Source organism: Amblyomma maculatum, chromosome 4 (assembly GCF_055883805.1).
Source record: "Amblyomma maculatum isolate TAMU_Amacu chromosome 4, ASM5588380v1, whole genome shotgun sequence".
NCBI lineage: Eukaryota > Metazoa > Arthropoda > Arachnida > Ixodida > Ixodidae > Amblyomma > Amblyomma maculatum.
This window is the reverse complement of record NC_139347.1, coordinates 32552335-32579772: the sequence shown is the minus strand read 5'-3', so window position 1 is coordinate 32579772 and position 27438 is coordinate 32552335. Positions and strand designations below refer to the sequence as shown.

Genomic DNA, 27438 nt, shown 5'->3' with positions numbered 1-27438 from the left:
TTGTCTCGCAAGATGTGGCTGGTGGCAGGTTACTTCGCATGTTACTTCGAAATAAATAAATAAATAAATAAATAAATAAATAAATAAATAAATAAATAAATAAATAAATAAATAAATAAATAAATAAATAAATAAATAAATAAATAAATAAATAAATAAATAAATAAATAAATAAATAAATAAATAAATAAATGTATATATAAGTTACAAGACAATTTTGGTAAAATACAGTGGTGGTGCGCGATGGCAGTTATTTTTTATTTGTTCTTGGAGCCTCAGTCGGAAAGGCATTACGTGCATCGATACATAGTTGGTGCGGGAGAGACCTATCTTTCGCATTCTATTTTGTCTATGTGCAAGAAACGTCAAGGGAAGCATACGAACGTTATTAATCACACTATAGTATCTAGAATATACTATATCCTATATTCTAGGCACAATAGTCACACTGCAGTCGCATTTACGAGCCTGATTACTTAGGTAATCGAGACTAGCAGATTTGTTAGAGCTCACAACAACTTACTTTCATATTATTTTGCTTCTATCGCATATAATAACATTCGCCGCAGATGAACATGCATAAAAGGTAGCCATTAGTGCTCAGAAAAATAAAGAACTGTCAGCTACTTTTTGTTCCGTACACTCAACAAATTAATTCAATATCATTGCAATAGTACATAAGACTTGCGCGCCATATGGCATAATAGAACACAGTCGTGTGATGAGGTACGCCTTCCCAGAAGGAATGAAAGCATCCCTATCAGCATGAAGCGAAATCCTAAAGGGAGAGAATTCGCGGTCCACAAAATAAAACTTAAAAGGGAAGAGACAGGACAAGCGGGTGACGAGCGCGTTTATGAAAGTGGGAACAGGCGCTCAAGAAAACGAATGAATGGCGTCGAACGATCTCGAGTTGACTTGCTGGCAAATGAATTGTTAATAAAATACACGAACTCACTATTGTTAATAATAGGTTATCGCAAAAGCACTATGGATAGTAAAACTCGTTTGTACTATCGACAGTACTATATATTGCATTATCGATAGTACTATCGATAGTTTATCGGTAGTTTTTACAGTATCGATTGTTTTAACGAACTATCGATACTATCGATAGTCATTTTACCGATAGTTTTGCATCACTGTGACCCAGGCCGCCTCGCTCAATATAGCTCCTTCAATAAGTTAACATATACGAGTGTATTATTGCCTTCGGCAAACGCTCATTTCCCGAAACAAAAAATCTAAGGGGTGCACTTAAGTCTGCTTAGGTGCAGTAATGCGAAAGCATTGCGAGTTCTCTCACGCCACCTGGTGGATTCGCCCTACACTGCGCTAGCGGACCTCGGCCGCGCTCACCCGCGTGGCGTGTGTGTATGGCGTATTTACCTATATTAAATAAAGGGAGACACAGATAGATCTTCATGAAGAGGATGATGCTCACTGCACAGCGCGAGAGTGTGTTGCCGTTTTACACGAGTCGTGATCAGCTAGCCATGCTCATAGGAGTTGGCGTTTTTTTTTTCTGCAATGCTTTGCAGTGTATGTATTGTAAGGTCTGTTAACGGAGTTAGACATCTACATTTTCTGTTTCGGTATTTTCGCTTTAATCGATCCACGATTGTTCAAAATAGCGGGATTGTGCCCCAAAAGGCCCCAGCAAAGATCAATTAGTTAATTATGAGAGAAATTACCAATGCCAGCTCCGGTTTCGATCTCTCCGAGCACGAGCTCGCGATGACGTCAAAGATGCGAGAATTAGCGATGATGATGATGATGTGTCTTTCCCCTTTAGAGCACCTCAGAAGCTTTAAGTAGCTGCCAAAATTGGCAAGGCTGGTGAACACGTAAACGCAGAATCTGATGACGCATACGGATAGCATTCTTCGTCTTATTACGATCGCTCGTGCAAGAAAATATCGTCGTCCAGCAGCGCTCCAGCATAGCACAATTGCTACCGAGTCTTTGTTTCACCTGAAGGTGCGGATGTTACTGACATTACCAGGAACTTAGATTTCGACCCGCTCGCCAGCGACTCAAGCGACGAAGCAAAAATCAGCAACAGCCACGAAAGCTTGGTCGGATGGCGTGCAGAAAATGCCAGCTGGTAGGATACGTTGAACAAAGGAACTGATCACCATGAAGATGCTCTTCTCTCAGCCCGGTTTGCCAGCGCTGTGAGCCAAGCTGGCATTCGAAAAAAAAAAAGAAAAGAGAATTATAGCATGGTGCGATCTGCCACCGTGGCCTGCTACCGCTCGGCTCCTGTGCTCACACCTGCTACGTACTGGTTGGTCCCGACGCAGCCCTTACCATAGCGCAGGCCGCACACTGGCGACGACTACAAACTCGCACTGCTCCATACCCCATACTACTACATGCCAGATACCCAGACCAATTTCCCTCCTCATGCAAACTTTGCGGCAAACCAGGAGATTTCCTACACACCCTCCTCACATGCCCCATCTTCCCTCATCCCCCATCACCGACCGTGGCGGAATCTTACTGGGAAACTCTACTGACCAGCACTTCTGCTCAAGACCAGCGCCGGATCATCTCCAGTGCTATGAGAAGGATAGCGCTACAAGGGCTATCCTTCGCTTTGTAAGGGTGCCCTCCTCACAGTGAGGGAGCACCCAAGTGCCATGTAGGGGGCTTCGCCCCCACTATTCATATCATTGACATTAAATGTTTTTACCACCACCGCGGCAGACTTGCATGCCTAATACATTAAACCAGCGAAAGAAACAGAAACACAAGGAAAGAAGTACACAGGACAGCGCTGAAAAAAAAACAAAAAAAAAACAGCGCTGTCTTGTGTACTTCTTTCCTTGTGTTGTTGTGTCTTTCACTGGTTCAAAAAACTAGAGGGTCTCATATATCTCTTAGGAGAGTGACGAAAGCCTACCCTTCCTCTCCTATCATGTGCCTCTCATTGTTTGCCTTTTATCGACGTTCGTTGCAGGGCTACATATAATTATAATTGGGTTACAGAAAATGAAAAGCGCAGTATCTGTCACACTTTCTCCTACAAGTGTGTTTGGACCGTACGCGATCACTCCTGTCGGGTGGCGTTGCTTGGAGCCCGTTCAAGTGTGGGATTGCAGATGGCAGGAACGCTAGACAAGGAGAACACATCTCGTGGAATCTCGCCGATATGACAGATCTCGCGCACAACTCTCGCGCACGGGATTTCGTTTCATGAGCGTAGAAAAAGGCTTTCGCCGTAATAAGCGCTGACAAATGCGATTTCAAATGCTTCCCAACATGCGCAAGTTTCGGTATTAATAACTTTTGCGCCTGTAAGAGAGGCCGGCATTAGTGTTACAACTTGCTTGAACATGCCCTTTTTAAGCAACTCTACCGAACAGTACTAAATGAGTGCAAGAATGCTTACAAAAACAAAAATAAAAAAACGAACGCGCGTTTATTTCTACATCTGCGATTTCCGTTTGGTTTGCATCAAGGAAGAAATGACCCGAGACTTCAAAAATCGCATCTCCCACCTGTTGCGAACATTTTTTTTTTATGTGCTACATATTTGAAGCATATCCGCTCAGGCATACCAGCTGGCAATGGGGCGTTGATGCGCTCGAGCTCAAAACTTCGTGCGTGTATGTATCTAGTTTATCAAATTCGAAGGGAGCGCAGACACGCGGGCGAAATATTACATCAGAGGTCGTAAACCACCTCCTTTTCACCCACTTTGCAAGTAGTAAAATATTTTCGACCCACACGCCCAAGCATCTGCTGTACCGCGTTAACCAATTTATTCGTGGTTTATAATTTCCATCCACCCTTTTATTAACGGTGGATGGGAATCCACCCTTTTATTAAGCTTTGGGACGTCAAACCCCACAAACCAACCAACCAACTAACCACCCTTTTATAATTACAACGGCAGTGGCATAGTGGTGGATCTAGAATATGCAAAGGCATGTTTTATACTAGTGATTCCAGCCTCGACAGTTAGAGAGCATGCAAAATACACCGAGAGCACTTATAGGAAACAGCTAATATTTTTCGATTTCTCATGCTGCTATCGTTTCTGCACAGATGCCCTTGTGACACTGCCTTTAAATATATGGCCGGAACAAGCGCTGCTCGCTTTTTTTGCTCTTTTGTTTCCTTGTTTCGGTGACAGCGCTCAGCCTGGTTGTCTGGACCGTTTTTCAGCGCGCTCTTCTTCGTCGGATGTTGTGCGAGCGTGGGACGATAGCACTGCCCCCTGTCTGCAACGCAGCCGAGAGACGCCATGACGAACGCGGACTCAACACGGGACCCATCGGCTGCCTCCTCATCTCCTGACCTTGATAATGTGGCCGAAACAGAACTGGGCGAGACGACGGAATCCAAACAGCGCTGTCTGTCACGCTTACGGCAGCTGATTGCCGGTGAGTCGTCTTAAGCTCACTATGACTGCTTCTATGACAACCGGCCGTTGAAGGCAAGTTCCGTTTGATGCGACACGTCACACTATTCCCGCGTCGTAGCGTTACACATATGCCTCGTCTAAGCGTCATTTTAAGAAGGAGTATATGTACTGAACTGCCACGTGTGAAAATTCAGAGCTGAGATTGAGAACATGGAGAATTAGAAAAATGGGAATAGTACCAGCATACAGTCTGAAGAGTGCAAAAAAATAAAAATAAAATCAAATAGCTGTGGCTTAGCTGTGGTTAAACATGGATGGAAGTGGAACCTTCTTTTGAGGATATAGGCCCGTGTTGAGGAGCTTCTGCCAAACCGACACTGACTCTGAAGGCTCCAGCTAGCTGGCGTAGTGATGCTTCCGCTTCAATATTTTGGTGCGCCTTCTTTCACCAAAGGGTTATCACTCCCTCATTACAAATCTGATCCACCTTGCGGAATTCCCTTAAGCTCTGGAACATGTGCTTTGAGCATGCGTTTCGTGTTGCTCTTCAGTTAAATTGGTTCACAGGAAGGGAAAGGCGCAGTATCTGTCACACTTGCTCTGTGGACACCCGAACCGCGCCGTAAGGGAAGGGAGGAAGGTGGGAATGAAAGTGGAAAGAGAGAGGAGCCGTAGTGGAGGACTACGGAGTAATTTCGACCACCTGGGGATCTTTAACGTGCGCTGACATCGCACAGCACACGGTGCTGCTCTTACGCTAGCATCATTTGTGTTCATTTTCTCCACGTTTTAGTACCACTGGGATCAGTGTATTTTGTGTTTTTTCGTTGTCCTGACCTTTCCCTACAGAATACATTTCATGGACTCATAAGGGAGAAATGTAACAATGATGACCAAATGAATCGTGCATAAGCTTTAATATGAAACGCCAAAGCTGTACTGAGAGACCGAACGCCCTATAAGACCTAACGGCTCATTCGACACGCTTTGTTGTTTATTAATGGAGACAGCCGCCTAAAAAAAATAATGAATACCATTTTCAACTTTAATGTCCTGAAACACGGTGCTTCAAAATCAAGAATGCATATTTTACGCTATAATAGACTGCCTTCCACGGTGAATTAGAGGTTGAAACAACGGTGTTTGAGAAAACAAAATAGCAATGTGCAGTGTTAAGCTGACTGCTGTATTTTGCTATGCGCACATGTAAACGCTGAAAAATTTTCCACATGCAAAAAGTAGATAATTTTGACAGCTACCTAAACCCCATCACGTATGCCTAGCGCAAAAGGGTTGATATCAAATCGAAATACTTGCGACAGTTATACGTAACTGCCCAAACACAAATAACGCTATCAATTACTCCAGTTACTTGCACCGGTTAAGATGGTGGGATAAGCAGAGTGTTCGGCGTCAAACTAGCTGAACAGGTATCACCTTCCTCTTGTAATCATGTGAGAAAAAAGAAAGCTTAGTCTGATCCCGCGTGTTGTCTTGGGCGTTCAATAACACGTGAACATCCACTGCTCTATAAGTACAGATTAGCTAGTTGTAGTGATCGTCTTCAGGTTCGATTGCAATCTTTTATTTCCAAAAACCTTGCCCCCGTGCTAACTGCCTAATATCAAATGTTTCTGGTCAGAGATTGCATTATTCAAACGAATGAACCATCACGATCGTATTCACTGAAGTGAAAGTTAATTGTAGCGCCAGTGACAGATAGAAAAGGGGCCTCAATATATTGACGTATGTGGTCTACACAGAGTACGGGCTTTATTCTTGCAGAAGCACTGAACTCCCGGTGAGAACTGGCTTGTTCAGGAGGCAACTTTTTTTTGAAATGCCTCTTGTAATACATCACAAAAGGACCTATGAGGTGTCAATGAAGTGCTGTCAGTGGCATTTATTTGTATTACAAACTTCCGTCATTTTCTAAAAATGCTTTGCGAGTCGTGATATGCCGAAATTCTATCTTGCAAGGGGCTAATGAAATGGCGCCTTTATATAACATCTGCTTTTGGAAGTTTTGGACTTATTTCCTAATAATACTATCCGCCTTTGGCAGAGAAATTACCTGTTTCTGCGTCTACTTTTATCAACTGTTCTTTACCTACCTAATTCATACGCCCTTATACGCTGCTTAAATGCGCTGTCGTCATTATGAAGTTTTAAATTTTCTAATAAATAGTCAACTAGTAATGTACCGAAATAATCATGGTTCATTGCAGTAATGTAATGACCGCAATAGATGCATTTTATTGTTACCACACAGAAGCGAAAGAACACGACATGTTCTGTTATTTTCCGCTGGTGGTCCGCGAATGAAATGATTTAGCTGATAAAGCGGTTAATTCCTCATCACTAGATAGTTTCACTCACGGCTGACAATTGTTGCTTTAGTACCCTATATATGTATAGCCTGACCCGGGTACAAATATTGTAAAACATGTGTCTTCAGGGTGATTGTATTGTATCATACCCTTCTTTTCTTTTCTATTTCTTGTTCCACACTGTCATATAGAATGATATAAAAATTAGACAAGTGTGGATTTTGAATATTCATGTCGTTATCTGTTTCGATTTTATGCCCCAAACATGCAGCAGCCCCCGCGAGAAGGCTAGCAGTGTGTATGAAATAGGCAAAATAATGTAGAATTTTGTTTACAAGTAAATATAACTCTTTTCCTCTTTGCGCATATGTGACCCCTAGGAGACGAGGCCTTGGACTGTCCCACGGATAACAAGTTCCTTATAAAGTTCCTGCGAGCTCGAAAGTATCGCGAGGAGGAGGCTTTCAAGACCATTCAGAAGTACTTCCGTGTCAAGAGAAGTTCAGAGGAATTCTTCAAGGATCTCTCGCCAGCCACGGCGCCTCTCAGCACTGTCTTAGCTGACAACCGGCTCATGATGGTATCCAAGGAGAAAGACCCCGAAGGGAGAACTGTAGGCGTGATCAGGATTGGTAAGACCATTTTGCCTTTTAGTGAACGATTAGAACTCTCAGTTTTTTGAATGTGCAAAGGTTTAGAAGGGCAGAGCCATATTTAAAGCCTATATTCATATTTTAAATGTGCGTATGGTCTCGAATGGCGATATTTTTTCTTCGGCTCACGTGGGTGCAAATGTTGTACACCTGCCACGTAGTCGTCGGCTGCAGACTGTGTTAAGTTGTAGTTCGTGGTAATTAGACGGGGCTATTTATTAGAAATATGAGCCTGTCATAAAAATACTTGTCCTTTTCTACAGCTCGGTATATAAGTGCTCTGAAATGCAGCTGATTCCGCTCTGCGACACAAGCCGCACACACAGCATTATCAATGTTTTTTTCTTACACACAATTGAAATTATGATATAGTTAATTTATATGACATTAGGTCAAACAGCATCCGAGAGTTCTGTGAATAGATTTTAAAATGGCATTGTAGCGACCATAATATTGTTGCGAAAGGTCTCGCTGCTGGGTCGAGGAAAAAAAAAAAGTTTGCAAGGCTCATAGATATGCGTTCACTATAATGGCGCTACAGAACAATGTTCTGGCAAAGAGCCACATTCGAGCCTATACCAGCTTAGCCAGACATCCTGACCCAAGATACTTCTCCCGTTTGTTATTGGCTGACTTGGGCAACAAAAACATCCGCGTTTAAGTGCATGGCGCCTCGCAGATCAACGTTCGTGTGCACGAATTTTGTTACTGGTTTAATCACAAGTCCCTTAGATCGTGCCCCTATTAGCTCACACATGCTCATTAGCGTATATTCGTAAGCAACTGCATTATGTTAAATGCCACTCGAGCCGACACATAAAGCGCCGCTTTAACCAAGCCCTATACGGATGTGCCTTCCTGGTCTAGGAGTAGTGTAACTCGGGATCCAAGACTCCCATCTCGAAGAAGCTGCCTGCCAACCTCATGCGATCTAGTGACGTCACACAACCCGCCGACCAATCAGTGCCTGGCCATGTCACCTGTTCACTTTGACCTGTCAGAGGCACGCGCAACACAGACGCCGTCAACGCCGAACCAAACGCCGGATTTTTGTTTTCGGAGTGGGGTCTTCAAGGGTGTGCTAAGGGTGTGCTAGTGCCCGCATATGCGCGGTAACCCTCTTTTACAAGTATCCTAAACGTTCGGTTAGGTTCTCGGCAGTATCGCGTCATTTCATTTCAAGGAAATGACTCCTCATAGTATGCAGATTTGTAACAATGTAATCATGCTAAAGTCATGTATTAAGACCATCATCATCACCATCATCATCATCATCATCAGCCTGACTATACCCACTGCTGGGCGAAGGCCTCTCCCATATTTCTCCACTTAATCCGGTTCTGTGCTAGTTGCATCCACTTGACCCCTGCGAACTTCTTAATCTCATCCGCCCACCTAACTTTCTGCCGCCCCCTGCTACGCTTTCCTTCCTTTTGAATCCAGTTTGTTACCCTAAGCGACCATCGGTCATCCTCTCTTCGCACTACGTGTCCCGCCCATGCCCATTTCTTCTTCTTTATTTCCACTAGAATGTCGGTAACTTGAGTTATTTCTCTGACCCACTGTGCACGCTTCCTATCTCTTAATGTTACCCCTACCATTTTTCGATCCATACCCTCTGAGTTGTTCTCAACTTAAGTAGAACTCTCTTCTAAATGCTGCCAGGTTTTTTGAGAATTACGCTAGATTCACGAAATCGGCGTGGCTGCTGTTTTTCTGCTTTCTGATCAATTATCTCAAACATTACATCCTTATTCCACACACATGCGCGCGTGCACACACACACACACACACGCACACGCACGCGCGCACACACACACACACACACACACACACACACACACACACACACACACACACACACACACACACACACACACACACACACACACACACACACACACACACACACACACACACACACACACACACACACACACACACACACACACACACACACACACACACACACACACACACACACACACACACACACACACACACACACACACACACACACACACACACACACACACACACACACACACACACACACACACACACACACACACACACACACACACACACACACACACACACACACACACACACACACACACACACACACACACACACACACACACACACACACACACACACACACACACACACACACACACACACACACACACACACACACACACACACACACACACACACACACACACACACACACACACACACACACACACACACACACACACACACACACACACACACACACACACACACACACACACACACACACACACACACACACACACACACACACACACACACACACACACACACACACACACACACACACACACCATATGCTTTCCTCAGTGCCAGTGGATGCTGGCTCCTTTCGTATGTACTGGCGCAGAAGAATTTGAAGTATTCTTTTCGTGGTTGCCCATTTTATTGCTTTTGAGGTCATGCAGGCAGGAGAAGCACCCATCGTGGGGCACGAATTGTGTAGTATAGGCAGCCGGAAGAAACGTAAATGTGTTCTTATTCTGCTGTTGTAACCGGCCAACTTTATGAGAATATGAGAATGTCCTTTAAAATAGAAAAACTACTGGATATAGCCTTGGATTTCAGTCAATCTTGTTAAATGCATGCAAGTACGATTTGCAGTTTAGCCTCAGTCTTTAGACATTTGAGCAATCATGGGGCTTTTAAATGGAGATCTGTCCACTTCAAAGGGATGCTAACATCACTCGTCGTGCTTGTTGGACCGCAGCGATGCGTAAGAGGGTACGAAATTGTCTAAAACCCAGAGCGCATACTGAAGAGCTGCCGGCGCAGCGCGCAGCCGCGCCTAGGTTTGTTGCCTGCCTAAGTTACAAAAAATGTTTCACAATATGGTCTGCGGGACGCGCCATTCGCATAACAATATATGACGCTGCGCATAGGGTATGGCATCTGGGTTTGTGTTTTCTGAGCATTTTGTCCGCTTCGCCTTAGTAACAGTGCTAGTGGATCTTCTTGCATCGAGTGAGGTTACTCGGCTGAGAAGGACGAGACTTAATGGAATGCTTCGTTTTGATTTGGGGCTACATGAGGATGTGTGGGAGTTTAACAATGCAGATATTTAACAGCGGCTGAGATGCAAGTTACATTGCCTGAACTTCTAAACACTGACAGTGAGCAGGCTGGTGAGGACGATGGCGTTGTTGAAACCAGTACTTAATTCTCCAGCCGTTAAGTGATTACGAGGTTACGAGCGAGGTTCTTGTCCCAGACAGATCACCATGAATCGGTGGCATCAGACGATTGCTATATCGTAAACAACAAAAGATGAAGTTTAGCCGTCATTTTAAGTCCTCATCAAAGCACGATATTTATATTCTTTCCAGGCCTGTGGAACACTGGCATCTGCTCGCTCATGGACCTGGCTAGAGTGGCGCTCATAGTGGCGGAGTGTACTCTTCTGGATGAGGAGACTCAGATCCGGGGCGTCGTATGCGTGTTCGACCTCAAGGACATGCCCATAATGCACATGACGCATTTTACGCCGGTCTTCATCAAGAAGGTGGCGCACCTTATTCAGGTGAGCGAGTTCACATTATACAGACAAAATGCTTTGCTGGGCAAGTTAGGGACTAGTGCACAAGAAATTAAGACAGCACTGGAGCTCTACCCTAAGTCTATGATGCGATAGCAGTTTGTGGTCCTTTCTAATCACTCATGTATACTCTTTACCATGCCGTCGTAAGATACCACCTTACGTAATGGACAGCATGACACCTCCCCGCATGTTCCCTTTGAGTACAAACATGCCTTGCGTGGCTGAAACGCAAGCCAAGGCTCGTGGGTTCGAATCCGAACGAAAAGAGGAATTTTCTTTGTCTAGTCAAGTCATCTACAAAATTTAGTGAATTGGGATATGCGGCATCCTTCGAATCGCATTGCCTGCCACGTAATAATCGCCCTCATTCGACGCATGGTGCCACGTTTAGCATGAGCACTGTGGGCTTGAAATATTCGTGGGATGTGACGCAGATGTGCGATCATGACATCGGCTAGGATTTTTCGCTCACCGCCACCACCACCGACGACGCTAGCTCTTCTGCGAAACGGGACATTTTACGCGCATAATAAGGACACGGAAAAAACAAATGGAGCTCTTTTGCTTCACGCTTGACCTAGGTGGGAAAAATCGTCAGTGGTTTGTTATACAGCGAGAGATGTTATATGATTGGTTTAGCCATATAACCCTGCATTCTACCCTATAGAGAATATACAATGCTATCCGGAATTACATGTGATTTAATTTAGTTGCCCCCTGCAATGGGAGGCTGGCGACAAAGCGGAAAGAGGGAAATCCCGCTTTCCACTTTTAGAGGGAGGAAGAGGGAAGTGCGGGAAAAGATTGATACAATTTTTTTGCGGCTTTGAAGCGAAGGATACGCAGTAAAGTGAAGGCGACGGGCTATTGCCGTCGTACCTTGGTGAGCGAATTGTTCGCTGTTCGGTTTAGGGACGCCGAAAGCGGTTTAAGGATACCGAAGGATAAAAAGGGGAATTCGGAGCGATGGTGCTGAGGCAGGCAACTCCGCACTGCAGGAGCACAAAGGGCCATTTCTGTCGAGGACAAAAACGGACAAAAACCAGATCAGAGGGACGTGTCAGGAGACGGCTGTTTTGTTCCCCTGATCGCCGGCCGAGCGGCCACTTGCGGGTGTGTGTGTTTGTGCGTGCTTGCGTGTGTATGTGTACGCGCCGCAGTGCTTTTTGGGAAAGGGCACGGCTGCTCTTTGCCATTCCCGGCCAGTCGACCAGTGGCTTGTCGCCCCTCAAAGCGTCCCTCCCGCTTCACTGGCGCCGTTGAAGACACAAACGCGACCAACCGTACTCGAAGTAGCTTGCAAGACGCCGAAGGAAACGGTCGTCAGTTTGAATTTCTGTAAAGTTTCTTCCATGTAGCCATTAAATCAGTTTGTGAAGTTTCACCGGAGTTTTATTCTGACGACCACAACGATTAAGACAGACAATTTTTTGCCCTTCGCTGAGTATCCTTACCTGTAAACTCACGGAAAACTGTCAAGAAGTTGGGAGGTTGCGCAACCTGTGGGCAGTTACAGGTCAGAACACAGGGCTACGTGTCCAAATAAAATCTATACCAACTTTCACTAATTCAGGAGCTCAGAATGTAAGTTTAGTACTGTTATCCTTTTCTTTTAGTTCTAAGCTTACGCATTGCTGCGATTGAAGAACATTCAATTATTTTGGATAAAAGATACTGGTACTGCTTGAGATTCAATGCCGGATTGTGGCCTCATGAGTTAGTGCTTGATTAAAGTCCTTATCTCTCCTTCGTATTCAGGGACTGCCTTCTAGTCTATTACGGCCGCGAAGTCCAATCAGGATGGCAGGCTCAAGGAGGGCATGATATAACTGCCGTACACAATTCTTCTTTTCTCACTCATGTTAAGAATACGTAGTCACCCACCATTTTCATTACGCTAGTAACAACCACAACATATGACAGAGGAAAAACATATAGTATTTTTGATGCTACCCTTACGTAACTTACGAACTTCTTTAGAAGGATCTAGGTGAGTTCGCAAGAATGGAAAATTGCTTTAGCCGTCATCGCTCCCGCTTTAACTTATTTTGCGACTGGGAACGCCGGGAAATGTCCAGCTGCAGATTCAAGCAACGTTTCTCTCTCTTTTTTTTTTCTTGTAACCCACGAACATGGGTTCTACAAGCAATTTTTCTTGAAAATCAGTTATGTATTATCACGTGCTTTAATTTCTATTAGATTTCATCGAGGTACCAATCTACTACACGTAATGCGTTTATCATCTCATACTTCGCATTACCATTGATTAGTATTGCCGCTTTTTATTACTGTTACTCACTTACCTATAATCACTGCTGTTACTATCATTCAGTGCAAACTTTAACTTCGATGTATGGCTACTGAATTAAGCAACGCTTCATGTGGGCCACAGAAAGCATCATTCTCTGACATGCGCCCTGGCCATTCATTATTTATGTAAACTAGAGAGGGGGAGAGCAATTGGTTCCTTAGCATCAGCAGACAAAAAGGTACGGCGCCCGTATAGCTTACACCGACCGCCCTCAACTTCTGAACTGGATGCTTTTCTTTGTGCTGCGTGGTGCGGCAACACAGGAATGATGTTCGCAATTTTCACCCTAGGATTGCTATCCTGTCCGCATCAAAGCCATTTACGTCATCAATAATCCTCCTGCGTACGAGATTATATTTGCTGCTGTGAAACCGTTCCTGAAGTCCAAGCTCCTGCAACGGGTGAGGAATTGGTTTTTTCTTCGAACAGAAACTTTGTGCAATTTCATTGTTTTTTTTTGTGTACATGGTGAAATGACAGCTTGGTGCCAATTTCTGGTATTAAAGCGTTGATCAACCATACCCAGAAAGTTTATTTTATTGAACCTAATAAAGAACCGAATATAATATTCTAAAACTTCTTTTCTGTTGCTATGAAAAACGGTATTTTTAGTCGGGTACGTTAAAGTTGTTACTAGGAAAGCGCATTTAAGCACTAAGTTCAGTGACTGACCTCGATCATAAGCAGTGTTGTTCCATAATTTAGCCGTGATAAAATACAATAGGTGCCCTTGGCGCATGTTATGAGCTAAATGCAAGTTTAAATTATTTTATTGTGTTTGCCTAGTGTCAGATTTGGGAAAGGTAAAAAAAAGATTAAGTTTGAGGGATGTTTGTCACAATTATTAATTATTCGACGGACTGAAATGACGGTGTATAATTAGAGGCAATCTGTAAAGACGTTAGCCCGGTTAGTTATTTTATGAAAAATGAACACGGTGGACCTCTGGCGGCAGGCGACATTATTCTGGTAGTCCTTTAGTGGGCAGCGCTGACTTTTGTTGGTTGTGACGTGAAAATGAAACGCCCAGACTTGGCACAATATGACAATTGATTAAATGTGTATGAAAAATTGTGAAGTATACCATGAGTGCTGTTTGCCTGTCTAATTGTTCCAGCGCTTTAATTAGTTCTTAGCAGTCAGAGGTTAGCCACTTGCGCACGTCATCTATCTGGAGCCCCCTTTGCAGTGTTTTCTTTTTTAAGTAGTTATTTCCAATCGCTTGTGAGCTTGTACTTTTTCAATGAGTATTTTATTGAGATTCAGGGTGCATGTGACGGGTGTGTGTTGTGTTTCGAACAGTAGCAAGAATAATAAACACAGTTTTCTTTCTTTAATTCACTTTGTTAATATTAAACCTAGCTGCCACACAACCAACGCTCGTTATTCGCAAGCGATTCTGCCTCTTCTGAATAATGTGTTCTGAACTCTGAATAATTCTGCATAATAAACATAAACACAATAAACCACAACGTCCAAACAAGCGAGCTAATATTACAGGCTGGTTATGTAGAAAATATTGGTTATGTATAAAAAAACAACAACACAAGACAAGCTATTTTTGTTTACAGCGTGTGTTCACACATGCCTAAGTATGTCCGCAACAGGTCTCAGCTGCTTTTCAAGGTGAAACGTTCCTTTTCCGTATTTAATTCTGTATATAACGTATGCTTTCTTTGACGATTTTTGCTGCACTCAATCCACTCATACGCGAGCGTAGGCTAGGTCTAGAAAACGATCCGTGGGTACATTAATGCTCCACGTGCAAATTAACCCTGCCAAACGGCTAGCTGAATCGCCGACAAAATGAACTGGTGTACTTGAAATACGCTGGCTTGTATTTTCAGATTTTTTTCACGGGCCATGATCTGAGCAAGCTGCACGGTATTATTCCGGACGACGTGATACCAGCCGAGTATGGCGGCACGCACGAAGATTTCGACTACAGCAGCATGCAGAAGGAAGTTGAAAGCAAGAGCGCCTACTTCGAATACATCAACCAGTTTGGTTATCACTCAAAAGAACAGAACTGTGAATATACGAAACTATAGTGATCTACCGCATTAGAAATCGTCACACTGACCGAGACGCACCAATGAGAACTTTTCGGTTGGGCTGAATTCGGCGGACTTAGTAGAAGTGTGTGGGATCGTCGTGCAGTGGAAGAAAAAAACGCTTGTGTACGCTGAGGGAGGAAACAACTTTATTTAACGCATTGCATTAAGCGTTAAGAATGTCCTGGGCCAGGGTCACCAAGGCCAACTGATCTTGCAGCTGGTCAGAGGCTAACCAAGCCCGCCACGTTGGGGGAGGAGGGTGTGGAAAGTGAGGAGATTGGAGGGCAACAGGGCATGAAAAGATGCAATGCTCCAAGTTTGCATAGTGTTCTGGGCAATTTGGGCATGCAGGGGAATGTATGATTCTGTATAGAAAAGATCGGGCAGGAGTAAGCAGTGTATTTAGTTGTATGCGTCTAAGAATGCGGATTTGCGTGGTAGTGAGAGATTTATCAGGAAAAGGAAGTGTACGGAGTGTTTCTCTAATGTTGTCGTAGTGAACGTTCATTTCTTTTTTGTAGTGAAGAGTAGTGTCCCACGTTGGTGGATAAGGCCAGGGAATCCCAGGCGCCCGGTGTTGAAGTTCGCGGGCGAGGCGATGCACTACCTCATTGCCTGGGATTCCAGCGTGACCAGGAATCCACCTCAGTGTTACAGTGTGGGGACGTAGTTTGGTTAGAGCTCTGTGTAGATCATCGTGTAGTTCTTCAGGAATGCGACCCGTGTGAATGGCGCGTATAGCTTGTATTGAATCAGTGTATGTGATGTATCCTGAAGGGTTAGGGGGTGCTTGTGCGAGGTCTTGAATACTGATAACTATTGGTAGGGTCTCGAGAGTCGCTGTAGGAGGAGGATCTATGTAAGGACCGAGGGTATGCGTCAATACATCGCTACAGCTCTGAATTGAGTAAGCAGCCGCTCCGACGTTAGTTCGTGATGCATCTGTGTAGATGATCGTGGAATCTGTCGGGTGAACATGGTTGGAAACGCGAGCGGAACGTCTGCCTGTGTTAGTGTCGGGTGCAACGTTTTTTGGAATGGGGATTATTCTGAGGTTATCCGGGAGCGAAGAAGGAGGGGTAATTATAGGAAGGTCTATAGGTTTGAGTGCAACCTGCTGTAGTATCCAATGTCCTTGTTTGGTGCTAGAAAGACGTGCCATTTGCCGGTCGCGATGTTGTTGTATGAGGTCTCCCAAGGGCAAGAACAGCCCCGTAGAGTATAGGCGATCCGTGGACGTATGTACAGGGACGTTAAGGGCGGCCTTGTACAATATGTGAAGCGCAACCTCAATCTGATGTCTTTGGCGACAAGTTAGTGTAAGGTAAGGAATCGTATATAAAATTTTGCTAAGTGCTAATGCGTGGACAAGCTGCCTGACTTGACCCTCGCGTAGCCCGGCGTGCTTATTGACTATGCGGCGAACTAGATGCGTAAGCTGATTGCAAACTTTAACGGTTGTAGATACATTGGCCTGATTGGTTGACTCATGGATATGAAGTCCGGATCGCCGGGGTGGTGCAGTAGTTATGGCGCTCGACTACTGTACGCTGAAATTAGAGCAACCCTGTACCCGTGGTCGGGTGCTTTATAATGACCACCGGGGTTCAAAACACTCATCTTGTAGCGTCTTTTACTTTTTCTGCTTGGCTCACAAAAATAACAATGCTTAGACTTTTGAGTAAAACCGAGGTATTTGACTAGAGCAAGTGTAATCTTTGCAGTTTTTTTATATTTCTACACCTTTCCTCCTCTCTGGACGCATCCCTTCACGTTGCGCCACACTTTAAGTGCATGTAACAGAAGCTTTAATAAAAATGATTTCCTTTTTCTTTGCTTCAAAAAGAGCTGTAAATTCGAAAGGTAAAAGTCAGTTCAACAAAAATGTGCAGGTCAAAGTTCAATAATTTTGTTGACACCACAGTGATCACGGTCAAAGGCGCTGCGTTTTTATTGGATGATGTAGTTGCAATATCATATTGCAGCGTCTTAAAAAGGTTCATAAGGCTTCAGGCACCCAAGGAAGAGAGCACCTCTGCACAAAGAAGTCGACCGACGGTTTTCCTTAAACAGAGGTGTAGGCTTGCGTTCGGTTGTAGGGCCATTACGGAAAACCGAGAAATTTATTTTAAAGAATATATAACCGCGCTATTTTCTCCACCAAAATTTCTTATTATTGTGAAGTAATCTATTTTGGAGTAGCAATAGAGAAAACCTCGACTGTGTTGGTAGCATGCACTCCTCCTAACTATTTGTGTCAGCCTATGTGATGTATTGCACATGCATGTAGGCTGCTGCTGCTGCTCTTTCAGAGGCCCATCCGGACTTTTGTTCGAGGAACTACTGTTTGTTTCAGATTTGTATGCATTGTTTCCTATTTCTGAACTACTGAGTACGAAAACCTATTATGAACCTATTGTGAAAAACTGCGCCGAAATAAACACACCACAAGACAGAGGACGGGACAAAGGCGCTCCGTGCAGTATTATGAACCTCCCGCGAGTTCCGGTATTTTACCTCCATGGCAACCAAATGACGCAAACGAGCTAAGCTTATAGCAGTGGGCTAAATCTGGAAGCAGCCATAAAGTCTGGCATGTTTTATCGGCAAAACTTGGTGGCATACCAAATATAACAAACGCTTCTTACGCATTTCGTTTCCCGTGAAAGTAAGGTACCATGTAGCGGTAACGAAGAATGAATGCTGAGGTGAATGGTCTTCGCTTGGCTGGAAGCCGTCATGTTGCCATATCAACATAAGCTTTAGTGGGCCGCGGTCACCGCTTCATCCAAATATTTCAAGATACTGTGGCGCCACCTAATGACAAACGTTAAAAGCACATCGTGGGCGATGAGAAAGGAGGCTGTTTTTTCTGACGGGCGCAGCGGGAAGTGTGGAAAGTATAAAGCCACGCGAGCACTCTGTGCTCTTACGAAAATCAGTGATGTTTTCCCAAGGTGGGGTAACGGGGGTTGCTGCAGTGATAATTACAGCGGTTCGCCGCAAGAGGCGACACCAGTCTTTTCATGCGACTTTCAGTGCCCGATTAAAATTATAAACCCTGGTTTCTTCGATACTGCAGCGCTCGATCTGTACCATGCGAGGCAAGATCTTTTCATTTCCACCGTAATCACATTAAATATTTTGGTCAGTACTCTGTCTCTTTAAACGCAGTACGTGCGTATGCATTCTTGAACATTCAAATAAGAAAATGTTTTTCTATGTGCATGCATTGCGCGGACAATAGACTTTACAATGCTCCGGTCTTTTGGCAGAGAAGGCAGCTTCTTCGATGCGCTGTGTAGATCGCTGTACGTGGTGTACTTGAAAGGCCTCGAAGAAAGGATATTTCCTGCTTAGAATTTGCAGCAAGCCTTGGGGACAGTTCTGATCTGTTTATCAAGCGAAACAAACAGTTACTTATCAGTCGTGAACAGAAGAAAAGATCGAATATACAGTTTTTTTTCCGTTTCCTTAGCTTCTCAGGGGATTACGTGCTATGTGATATGCCAGCTGTTCTGCAGAAAACCTCCATTACTTACGAGCAGCGACCACACATCACAATAATTGTAACAGAGTTCAGCAATTGTCCAAATGCCTGGTTATGCCGATCGGATTATTTTTTTTTGTCCTGTTCGACACATATTCATGCTTGTAGGCCTTCTTACGCTAACTGAATGTCTAAATGACGCTTACAATCGCTTAAAAGGGAAGTCTTCGGTGTCTGTGTATTTTATCCTCTTTACGCTACACGATGTCGTAACTCTAAGAATTATCCTCCAAAGATAAGCTCCCTACTTGATTTTCTTGCGTGAGGAAGTAAGGTGAGGAGTCTTGCCTGTGGCCAGTCCAGAAATAGTTGTACGAAGGAAATGCACGATGCCGCTTTGTGGGTAACCTCGGCAGAGGCACTGCTATGATCTCTTGTTAGGATTACACAAGTTTAGTTCTTATTCTGCGCTGAGTCACCTATACTAAGAAAGTCGAAGCGCATAAATATGCATAAAAAAAAAATGTAACATTTCAAAGAGCGCCAAATGTATACACTATATTTTAGTTTCACCTTAGCCAAGACTTGCCGAAGGAAGCATGCTACCTATGTTCGGAGGAAAGTGTGCAGCCGCAGTACAGCCACGCGAAAAAGAGAGGTATATGGTCACAGTTTGTGCTTCGAAAGCTAGTGTTTCCAACAGATCGGACGGATTAAGTTTGGCTTGTAGGGTTAACGTCCCAAAGTGACTCAGGCTATGAGAGACGCCGTAGAGGAGTAACATTGAAATTTCGACTACCTTGGTCCTTTAACGTGCATGCACTGACATTGCACACTACAGTACACGGGCGCCTTGCTTAGGCACTGAATAGTCAGATTCCCAGAGTACAGGGTCTGTTTTTCACCGGTATGTCCTTGCATCTAAGGTTCCAACAAAGCTTTGAAAGCTGTTGGAGGCAAGAATGCTACTCCTAATACCCTCAGCACCTATGTTGAGCTTCGGGGTGCTTATCTGGCTGCTACACTCGGCCGCTTGGACTCTCGTACTCTTAAACAAGCAAAACATTCCGGGTCCTTGGAAAAAGCCATCACAAAGGAAAGCGGTGAACGCACTCCTGAACTTTTTAAATGACTAACGGTTAAGTTGCCTACTATACATTTTAATTGTGCGTCCTCTGTCCCTTTATTATAGAGGCCCATGCACACGTGAAAAACTAATTTTGTTGCCACTTTTTTTTTTTTTCATTTTGTTTTCACTTTTTTTTCCATGTGCTCCCCTCGGTAAGTGTAGTACAGCTTACTCGACATTGTCCAGTTAACCTCCCCGCCCTTCCGTTCTTCTGGCTTTCTCTCTCTTGAACGTCGGGGGTGCTACTCTTGTGTGCTATACTGTTCAAAATCAGCCAACGTGGCCTGGGAACTTTCAGCCACTCGGTACCTTTAAAGTTTGTAAGCGTTGTCACATGTATCCGGGCCGGTAAGGATAGGACAACAGCATGGTGGCCAGAACAAGAAGGACAGGGGTTTATAGGACCGTGTTAATTATTAGCCTTATAAAAAGACGAAGACAAGTCACTTGTCGAAACATTGGCTCGAGCTGCAAATTGAGGCTCCCTCCCTCCCCCCTCTACCCATGTTCAGTGCTCTTATATATTATAAAGCCCGCAATGGTAGCAAGCTGGCCACACTGAGCATGTCAGCGATACAGACGCACCCTCATACACTTGCCTGATACAGGTATATAGATATTCGCAAAAAAAAAATATTGATAGAACTAAGCTTAGTGACTTAGCGCATAAGTCAATGTGAGCTGAGTGGCATTTGCTGCCGAAGTGTGTGGAAGGATAGAAAGCTGCGGATCTATCGGCCGGGAGTACGGATGGTGGGCTTTACTTTATGTCTCTGCTCTTTTCCGCAGCAACGACGTAGAGCAGTCCATAAAGTCGTTAGCGCCTGCGGCACGCACGGCTACCCAAGAGGATCGGGCTAATTTAAGGGCTCGACTGATGGAAGCACCTGGTGCGGCCAACTTCCGTTTTCCACTCTGACTTACACGACAGTTGGAATAAGAAAGTAATTATTCATAAGCATCCTCCCGACCAGAGCCACACGGTGTCGTGACGCTGGGACTAAGTCGACCCGGCCTTCACTTGGTAGCGTGCAGAGACTCCGGGTTGATGAAGGATTGAATCTTCGAAGTTGGTAAAATATATACAAGCAGGTGTAATGGCACTTTGAGAAAACTTTTTTACATGAAAAAAAAAGGGTATATCAGCAAAATGGCAAGCGTTAAGAGTTCATAGCGAGAAGCGTCTGGATGAGTCGTTTACACAGGGCTCAGCGCCTCATTTCGTGCTCTGCAACGTCCTTAAATCCCCTATGTCCAGCCCTTCTCTGAAGATGCTGACCAATCAGTTCCAGGGCACACCCCTCAGATATTGGCAACCAATCGAACACATCACTGCACTGATGGTCTGATGCACTGACTGGTCCAGTATTGTTTCGTCGGGTGTGGTCACTTGTTGTCGGGTAGAGCTTGGGAACGGCGAGGAGGTAAATTTCGATTCTTCTGCAAAGATCCGCTATGTTGGTTCCGGCAAGTGGATTTCCTTCTCAGAAACCCAAGTGTACGTGCGCGCCACGAATACTGCTCCCAGCATTGTCCCTTTCCGGCAATTGCAACTCTTTCCTGCATTCACGGGAAATCCTCTAATGGCCGTAATCCTCATGCTCCTTTCTTCTCCTGTACGTCAGCGGACGTGTCACTCTGATCGTCTCCTTTGGACAATAGGCATTCCTCACTTGACAATAGCGCCTCTCGACGGGAAGGGTGAACAGTTGAACAAAAGCACTTCCGGCTATTTCTCACAGGGCGACGTTTCCTTGTATTTTTCTTGACGTTCCCTTGACAGGGCCAACTTGGCAGTTGTAGGATCACGACAAAGCAAAGCATGCTGACACAAAAAGAATCATGTGGACACGCTTCGAGCCCTTGCACAAACAGCACATATCAATACCATGCCCACGGGCGCACAATAGTGCGCGCAAGCGCGAACCATGCACGGTCACAACAACGGCGACAAAGGAAAGCTATGCAGCTTTATTAGAAGTTTAGTAGCTGAGAAAGATGCACATCCTCCCTTGTAGTCGGTCGACTGTCATCGTGTAGATGGTAGAGTAATCACTCCTTTTAGAAATCTGCTTCACCTTGCAGGATTCCCATAAAGCACTCCACAAGGGGCATTATACGCACTTTTGTTTGTGTAGCAGGTGATGCTGGATTGAATCCCAGCCGCGGCAGACGCTTTTCGATGAAGGAGAAAAACAAGGCGCCAGTGTGCTATGCGATGTCAGTGCACGTTAAAGAACCCAAAGTAGTCTAATTGTCCGGAGCCCTCCCCTACAACGTTTCTCATAGCCTGAATCGCTTCGGGAAGTTACCACCCGTAAACCAAACCAAGCCACATGAGCTCAAATTTCGGTTTTAAGGTGAAAGTGTATGCGTGGTCTTGATCTTGGATTGAAATAGACGCGAATGGAATATGGAAGGTAGCGATGCTCAGCACACAAAACAAGTAAACAAACAAACAAACAAACAAACAAACAAACAAACAAACAAACAAACAAACAAACAAACAAACAAACAAACAAAGCAAAAAAACAACAACAAAGGACTGTTAAACACGTGAGACATCGGGCTGCGGCGATGGCTTATTATTGCAGAGGCCAGGAAAGGTGACCTGCGCGCTTTGCCGTGAGTTCGAATCCCGTTCACGGCCGTATGCTTTTATATGTTTGGTTACTATGCGTGCATCACATATGGCTTCATTGCCTCGGGGCTTCGTAAGAATTCGTCGGCGCGCGACCTTTCGTTCTGCGTACGCACCGTCGCGCAGGCGAAGAGCACAAGATCGCGATTTGGCAGACGTCTTGGGAGCATCACTGCCTCAGTGTTTTGTTAGCTTCCCCAGAACAGCCCCTTTATACCTTAAGAGGTGCAGCTTACAACAGTACGAATCACTGTCTGGTGGTCAGCACTGAATTCCAAAAATACTACGGGCCTAATAGCTTTCATAGACTTAGAGGTCTTTTGTCAAGGACGCTCAAGTCTTTATTCAATCGGGACAAGAAGTTGTCATGCACCCGGCAATCCAATAACAGATGAGTCATACCCTTACTTTGTCTGCACAGCCAATTCAACGAAGGAAGTGCTTCGTGTAAGTCGTTCCCAAACGCAAGCTGTGAAGGAGCATTTCGAACGTTCTGCTGATAGAAATAGGAATATTAAACCGCAACAAAGGATCGATGAAATGTAGATCTGAAATTTTATGGTTTGGCGCAAACCACATCTTTTCGTTGATTTCATCGCTCATGGAGTTCAAAAAGCGGTGCAATGCACTTCTCGAGAACGGAAGGTCAGATGTCAGTACGATTGCCTAGCCGCCATACCTGCTTCTGTGTTTCCAGGGGTAAGACAATGTCCGGGTATCCCCCCCCCCCCCCCCCCATTTGGAAAACTATTAAAAAAAATTAGGTGAGGCTTAGCTTTAGTCAAGCCCGGTAGGCTGCGAAAGCAATAATAGTATGGCTACTATTGCTCGTAGTGTAGCCACTTGTAGTGTACCATGTTGATTACGATTAACAAAGGACATACATCTATGAAGACACTTCGGTGATCACTCAAGCAGTGAGACTTTGTCTCCAAACGAGTAATCACATAGCCATCAGACTGTAGAGGGGGACCTTGCGGTCTTTAAGGCTCGCTCGACACGTTCTACACACCACAGTACATCTCATAGTCTCCTCGTCCCATTCTGGATTAGCTAGGTGAACAGTAGGATACTTGAGCTCGCTTACAGGAAGGAGTCAAGCAGTTTTTATGCCATAGGCGATATCACATACCGAGCACGCACTTCTGAAGGGTTAATTCGTGAATCGTTTATGAAATTCACGCGTAGCCGAGTCAAATTCACTAACTCTTCTTGCATATTCTGAATTTCGTTGCTCTTCCAAGTCCCTCGTTGACACAGTGAAACCAGCCTTCATAAGTGACGCTTCCCGTCTCTTGTTCAAACGTACAGCTCGTTCTTGCGACATCTCTTCTGCACGCCGTTTCCTCCGGGTCTCGTTATACTTTACTTGTCGAGCAGCACGACCAACACGCTCTTTTTCAAGCCGTTGTTGCCGTTTTTCTTCTGTTTCCTGTTCTGTTTCCTCGTCGTTGCCGCCTTGTTGCATTCCAACGTTCTTGACTGCTGCGTGACCACGTCGACAAAGAGCCTGCACTGTTCAAAGCGTCCATTACAGGTCGTTTTCCACCTCTTCCTCTCAACTTTGAGATAGATGGGTGGATGGAATATAGGAGCGTCCCCTTTGAAACGGGATGGTAGCAGTTGCTATCATGCTTTCAGCATGTCACTGTCAAACATAATGTCACTTTCCTGCTTTTAAGCCACCAATCTTCCAATCGTGTTTTGCTAGCTTCAACCGCAGGTTCGTTCACTCGGCCACTGGTATCTCTAAACCCAAAGGCCTCAGGAAGAGAACAGGTGACAGCAGCACCTCCACTCGGTAGCAGCGCGGCTCCAGCTGCAGCGCGCCATGCCTACCGACCGCCGCCACCACCCGACGACTCGACTTGGTAGCCCATCTCTCGCAGCTGGTATGACGTCACAGTGACGTCATCATCTCATCCGCAGCGCGCCGTGCCTACCGACCGCCGCCGCCACCCGACGACTCGACTTGGTAGCCCATCTCTCGCAGCTGGCATGACATCATAGCCATCACGTGACTACGCCGTGGCTACGCGAAGGGCTGAAAATGGGAATAGTATTGCTTTCGCAATAATGTGCTTCTTTTTGGTACCCTTGGCGTATTCCAGTCTAGCCGCCCATGGTATGGAACTAGCGCTGTAAAGAAATTTCAGTGCAGACTGAGAGTCGCTAAAGATTGCCCACGTATACGCGGGTCGTGCACAGATGAGATGAACTGGAGAGCCAAATAAATAGCGTAAATCTCAGCAATCGTTGATTCTGTCGCGTGAGATAGTTTGCACGACCATCGCTCATTCAGGTGCGCAATTAGAAATGCAGACGCTGATGAACTTTTTAGACTGGAACCGTCAGTATACACATGAATGCAACCGGGATACCGCATGTGTATCTGGTAAAGCGCATGCTAACTGCTAAGCGGCAAATATTACCGTGTCACGCTTCCTAATGATCTCTTCGACAGACAGCTGTAGTGTAGGGGCAACTAAAAGACATGGGGGATATTCTGTGTCTCCTTTCCAAAATTCATAACATAGACGAAGCTGGATGTGCTCTTGAAACACCTGATGTTTATGACTTCCATCTAGGTCATGAAGCGCGGAAGCTAATGGATGCCTTTCGTATTGGATTAACACCAGACGGAAGAAAGAAGAGGCTGCCTTGCCTCGGCAATTACCAGACTGCTGGAAGTCGCTAGAAGAACTCCCAAACACACACGGAGGCCTCTAGCTAAGGATCTTTGCAGGCGCTCCTCTGAGGTTCGCCACAGACCGTGTAAATCGGCGAGGAATACGCAATTTTATTTCTATATGATTGCATTGTGGACTGTGAGCAGAGATGACGAAGAACCGCAACAGGTACCTGCAAGCCTGCGAAGCACGTTCACAGCAGTGTTCACTTGGTCTTCGATAGATTTTATATGAGGCGCCCAAGAGAGTTGTCTGTCATGAACTACCCAGAAAACGGTGCTGCCTACTAGACGTTAAAGGTTGAGCGTTAAGGTAGAGTCGGAAACCCTTCAAATTCTCTCTAGTGAAAGGCAAAATGGCTATTTTTTCACGAGAAAGCATCATCTCGCTCTGTTTTAAAAAGCAGTGAATGACACCTAGGCCTCCTTGCAAGGTAGACTGAAATAAGTCTGCCGTTCTGCCAGAAACTCAAATGCAGACATCATCAGAATTTTCTGTTTTTTTTTTCGTGCTGCTTCGAGCTCTCTAGCGGAGCCGGTATTTACCAAACAGGAATCTCAATAAAAACAGGAAGCAGCGCAGTGAGACCGCCCGTAATGGTGCCCACGGAACTAATGGAGGAAGGAAGTGAGCGCACGCCGCCGTGCGAACCTTGTTTCCTTATGATCGGCCAGCCGGCGACGACTACGAGGAAACGCTCACAATACGCGCAGCCCAAGCAACAGAAAAACACAGCAGCGACGACCAGAGGCACTGCGGACCGGCAGCCAAGCAGATTTTTTCGATAGGCGGCGTTGCACTTGGCGCTGTCGGCCGCGCCTTGCATTGCAGATATGAAGATAGCGATAAAAGAGGGCATTCAGGCCACCCCTATCCCGTTTCTTCTATGCTGGATGTCTTGCTTATGCTATGATATTGTTTGCATTGCCATGCGCGGTTTAGCTGTTCGGGAAGCAACCGGATTATTTTGATCAAACAATCACTGTGCGTCAGGTGGCACAGTGCCATCGGGGATATGTAGTGCGTTTTGAAGGAGCTACAACTTCCGTTGAACATCGGGGTCCATGGTACCGACTCCTACTTGAACAGCTGCGTCATGGCGATCACTTTGCAGGGAAGAGCGTATCATGAGCCCATCATGTAATGGACGGAAACTTCATGCAACGTGTGCCGTATGGGGGTGCTGTACGATACTTCTTGCTGAGTTGGTTCAAAACGAAATTTTTACTTCCAATCTGTACATATCAAGTCAAATTTAAAGGGGGACAGCGGCACGGTGCAAAAGAGATTAATATTGACGGCTGTAAAAGATAAAAAGAATACAAAAAGATGAGAGACCGAGAAATTTCCAAAAACCCTATAATGAAACTCGCGTGAAAGAACGCGCTTCATACCCTACTTTTGCCGATCTACTATAGAAACAAATAAAGTTATCGACTTTAATGGCTTTGCACGCAATCGGTCCCCTTCTGACTTGCTGCTCATATGAGAACGCTGCAGGTGTTAATGGTAGCGAAGAAGCGAATGAAGAGACGTACGGCCCGAAGTGTGAAGAACAAGCAAGTGCGGCCGCATCGATGTCTTCAAACATCCTGCGGGGTTTCCCGAAATGAGACCATGGTGGCGAGTCAAAGCTGCTTCGCGCCGTAAGTGCACCGTCAACCGCTGAAGAGGTGACAGAAAGACATACCGACCAGATACGAAGCAGTTGCGCCAGAAAAAAAAGAGAGAGGGTTTAGAGGAAGGGGAGCCAGGTAACGGGAAACCGGAAAACCCGCTTTGTTTGTTGCGGAAAGCCGTCCCGCCGTGAGGCCACCGCGAAGGAAAGAAAAGGAAAAAAAAATAAAGAACAATCGTCATCGCTCTCGTTCTTCCTCAGAGCAACCGTGCAGCACTATGGTAGCTAGGTCGTGCGCTGGCTCCCCAGAAGTGCTGCAGCGTGCAGAGAAGCAGAGTGGGATTTCTGATACCTTTAAAAAAAAAAAAATAATAATAATTCGGAGATGTTAACTCGCAGCCCCATACTCGTAATCCTACGTGCCACCGGCTATTAGTGAACGCAAGGAAACGACTTAGCGCAGAAAGAACGTGAGAGCACGGCACTTTCGATGAGCATATGTAAATTTTAACCGATATGCTTCATTGA

The 27438-nt window shown here is 45.2% G+C and overlaps 1 protein-coding gene across 1 annotated transcript; it reads left to right on the top strand.

Annotated features, from left to right (window-relative positions):
* Positions 1–4223: 4223 nt before the first annotated feature.
* Positions 4224–15375, top strand: LOC146190634 (alpha-tocopherol transfer protein-like). The gene is made up of 5 exons (XM_084599822.1): positions 4224–4394; positions 7086–7337; positions 10763–10956; positions 13576–13686; positions 15133–15375. The coding sequence occupies exons 1-5, from the start codon at positions 4256–4258 to the stop codon at positions 15334–15336; spliced, it is 900 nt and encodes a 299-aa protein (XP_084455948.1). The 5' UTR covers positions 4224–4255; the 3' UTR covers positions 15337–15375.
* Positions 15376–27438: the final 12063 nt, after the last annotated feature.

Bases quoted from the DNA above. Each gene is read 5' to 3' on its own strand.
- LOC146190634 (XM_084599822.1), top strand. From the start codon at position 4,256: ATGACGAACGCGGACTCAACACGGGACCCATCGGCTGCCTCCTCATCT. The intron at 7,338-10,762 runs GTAAGACCATTT...TATTCTTTCCAG, and splicing joins TGTAGGCGTGATCAGGATTG to GCCTGTGGAACACTGGCATC. The intron at 10,957-13,575 runs GTGAGCGAGTTC...TTTTCACCCTAG, and splicing joins AGGTGGCGCACCTTATTCAG to GATTGCTATCCTGTCCGCAT.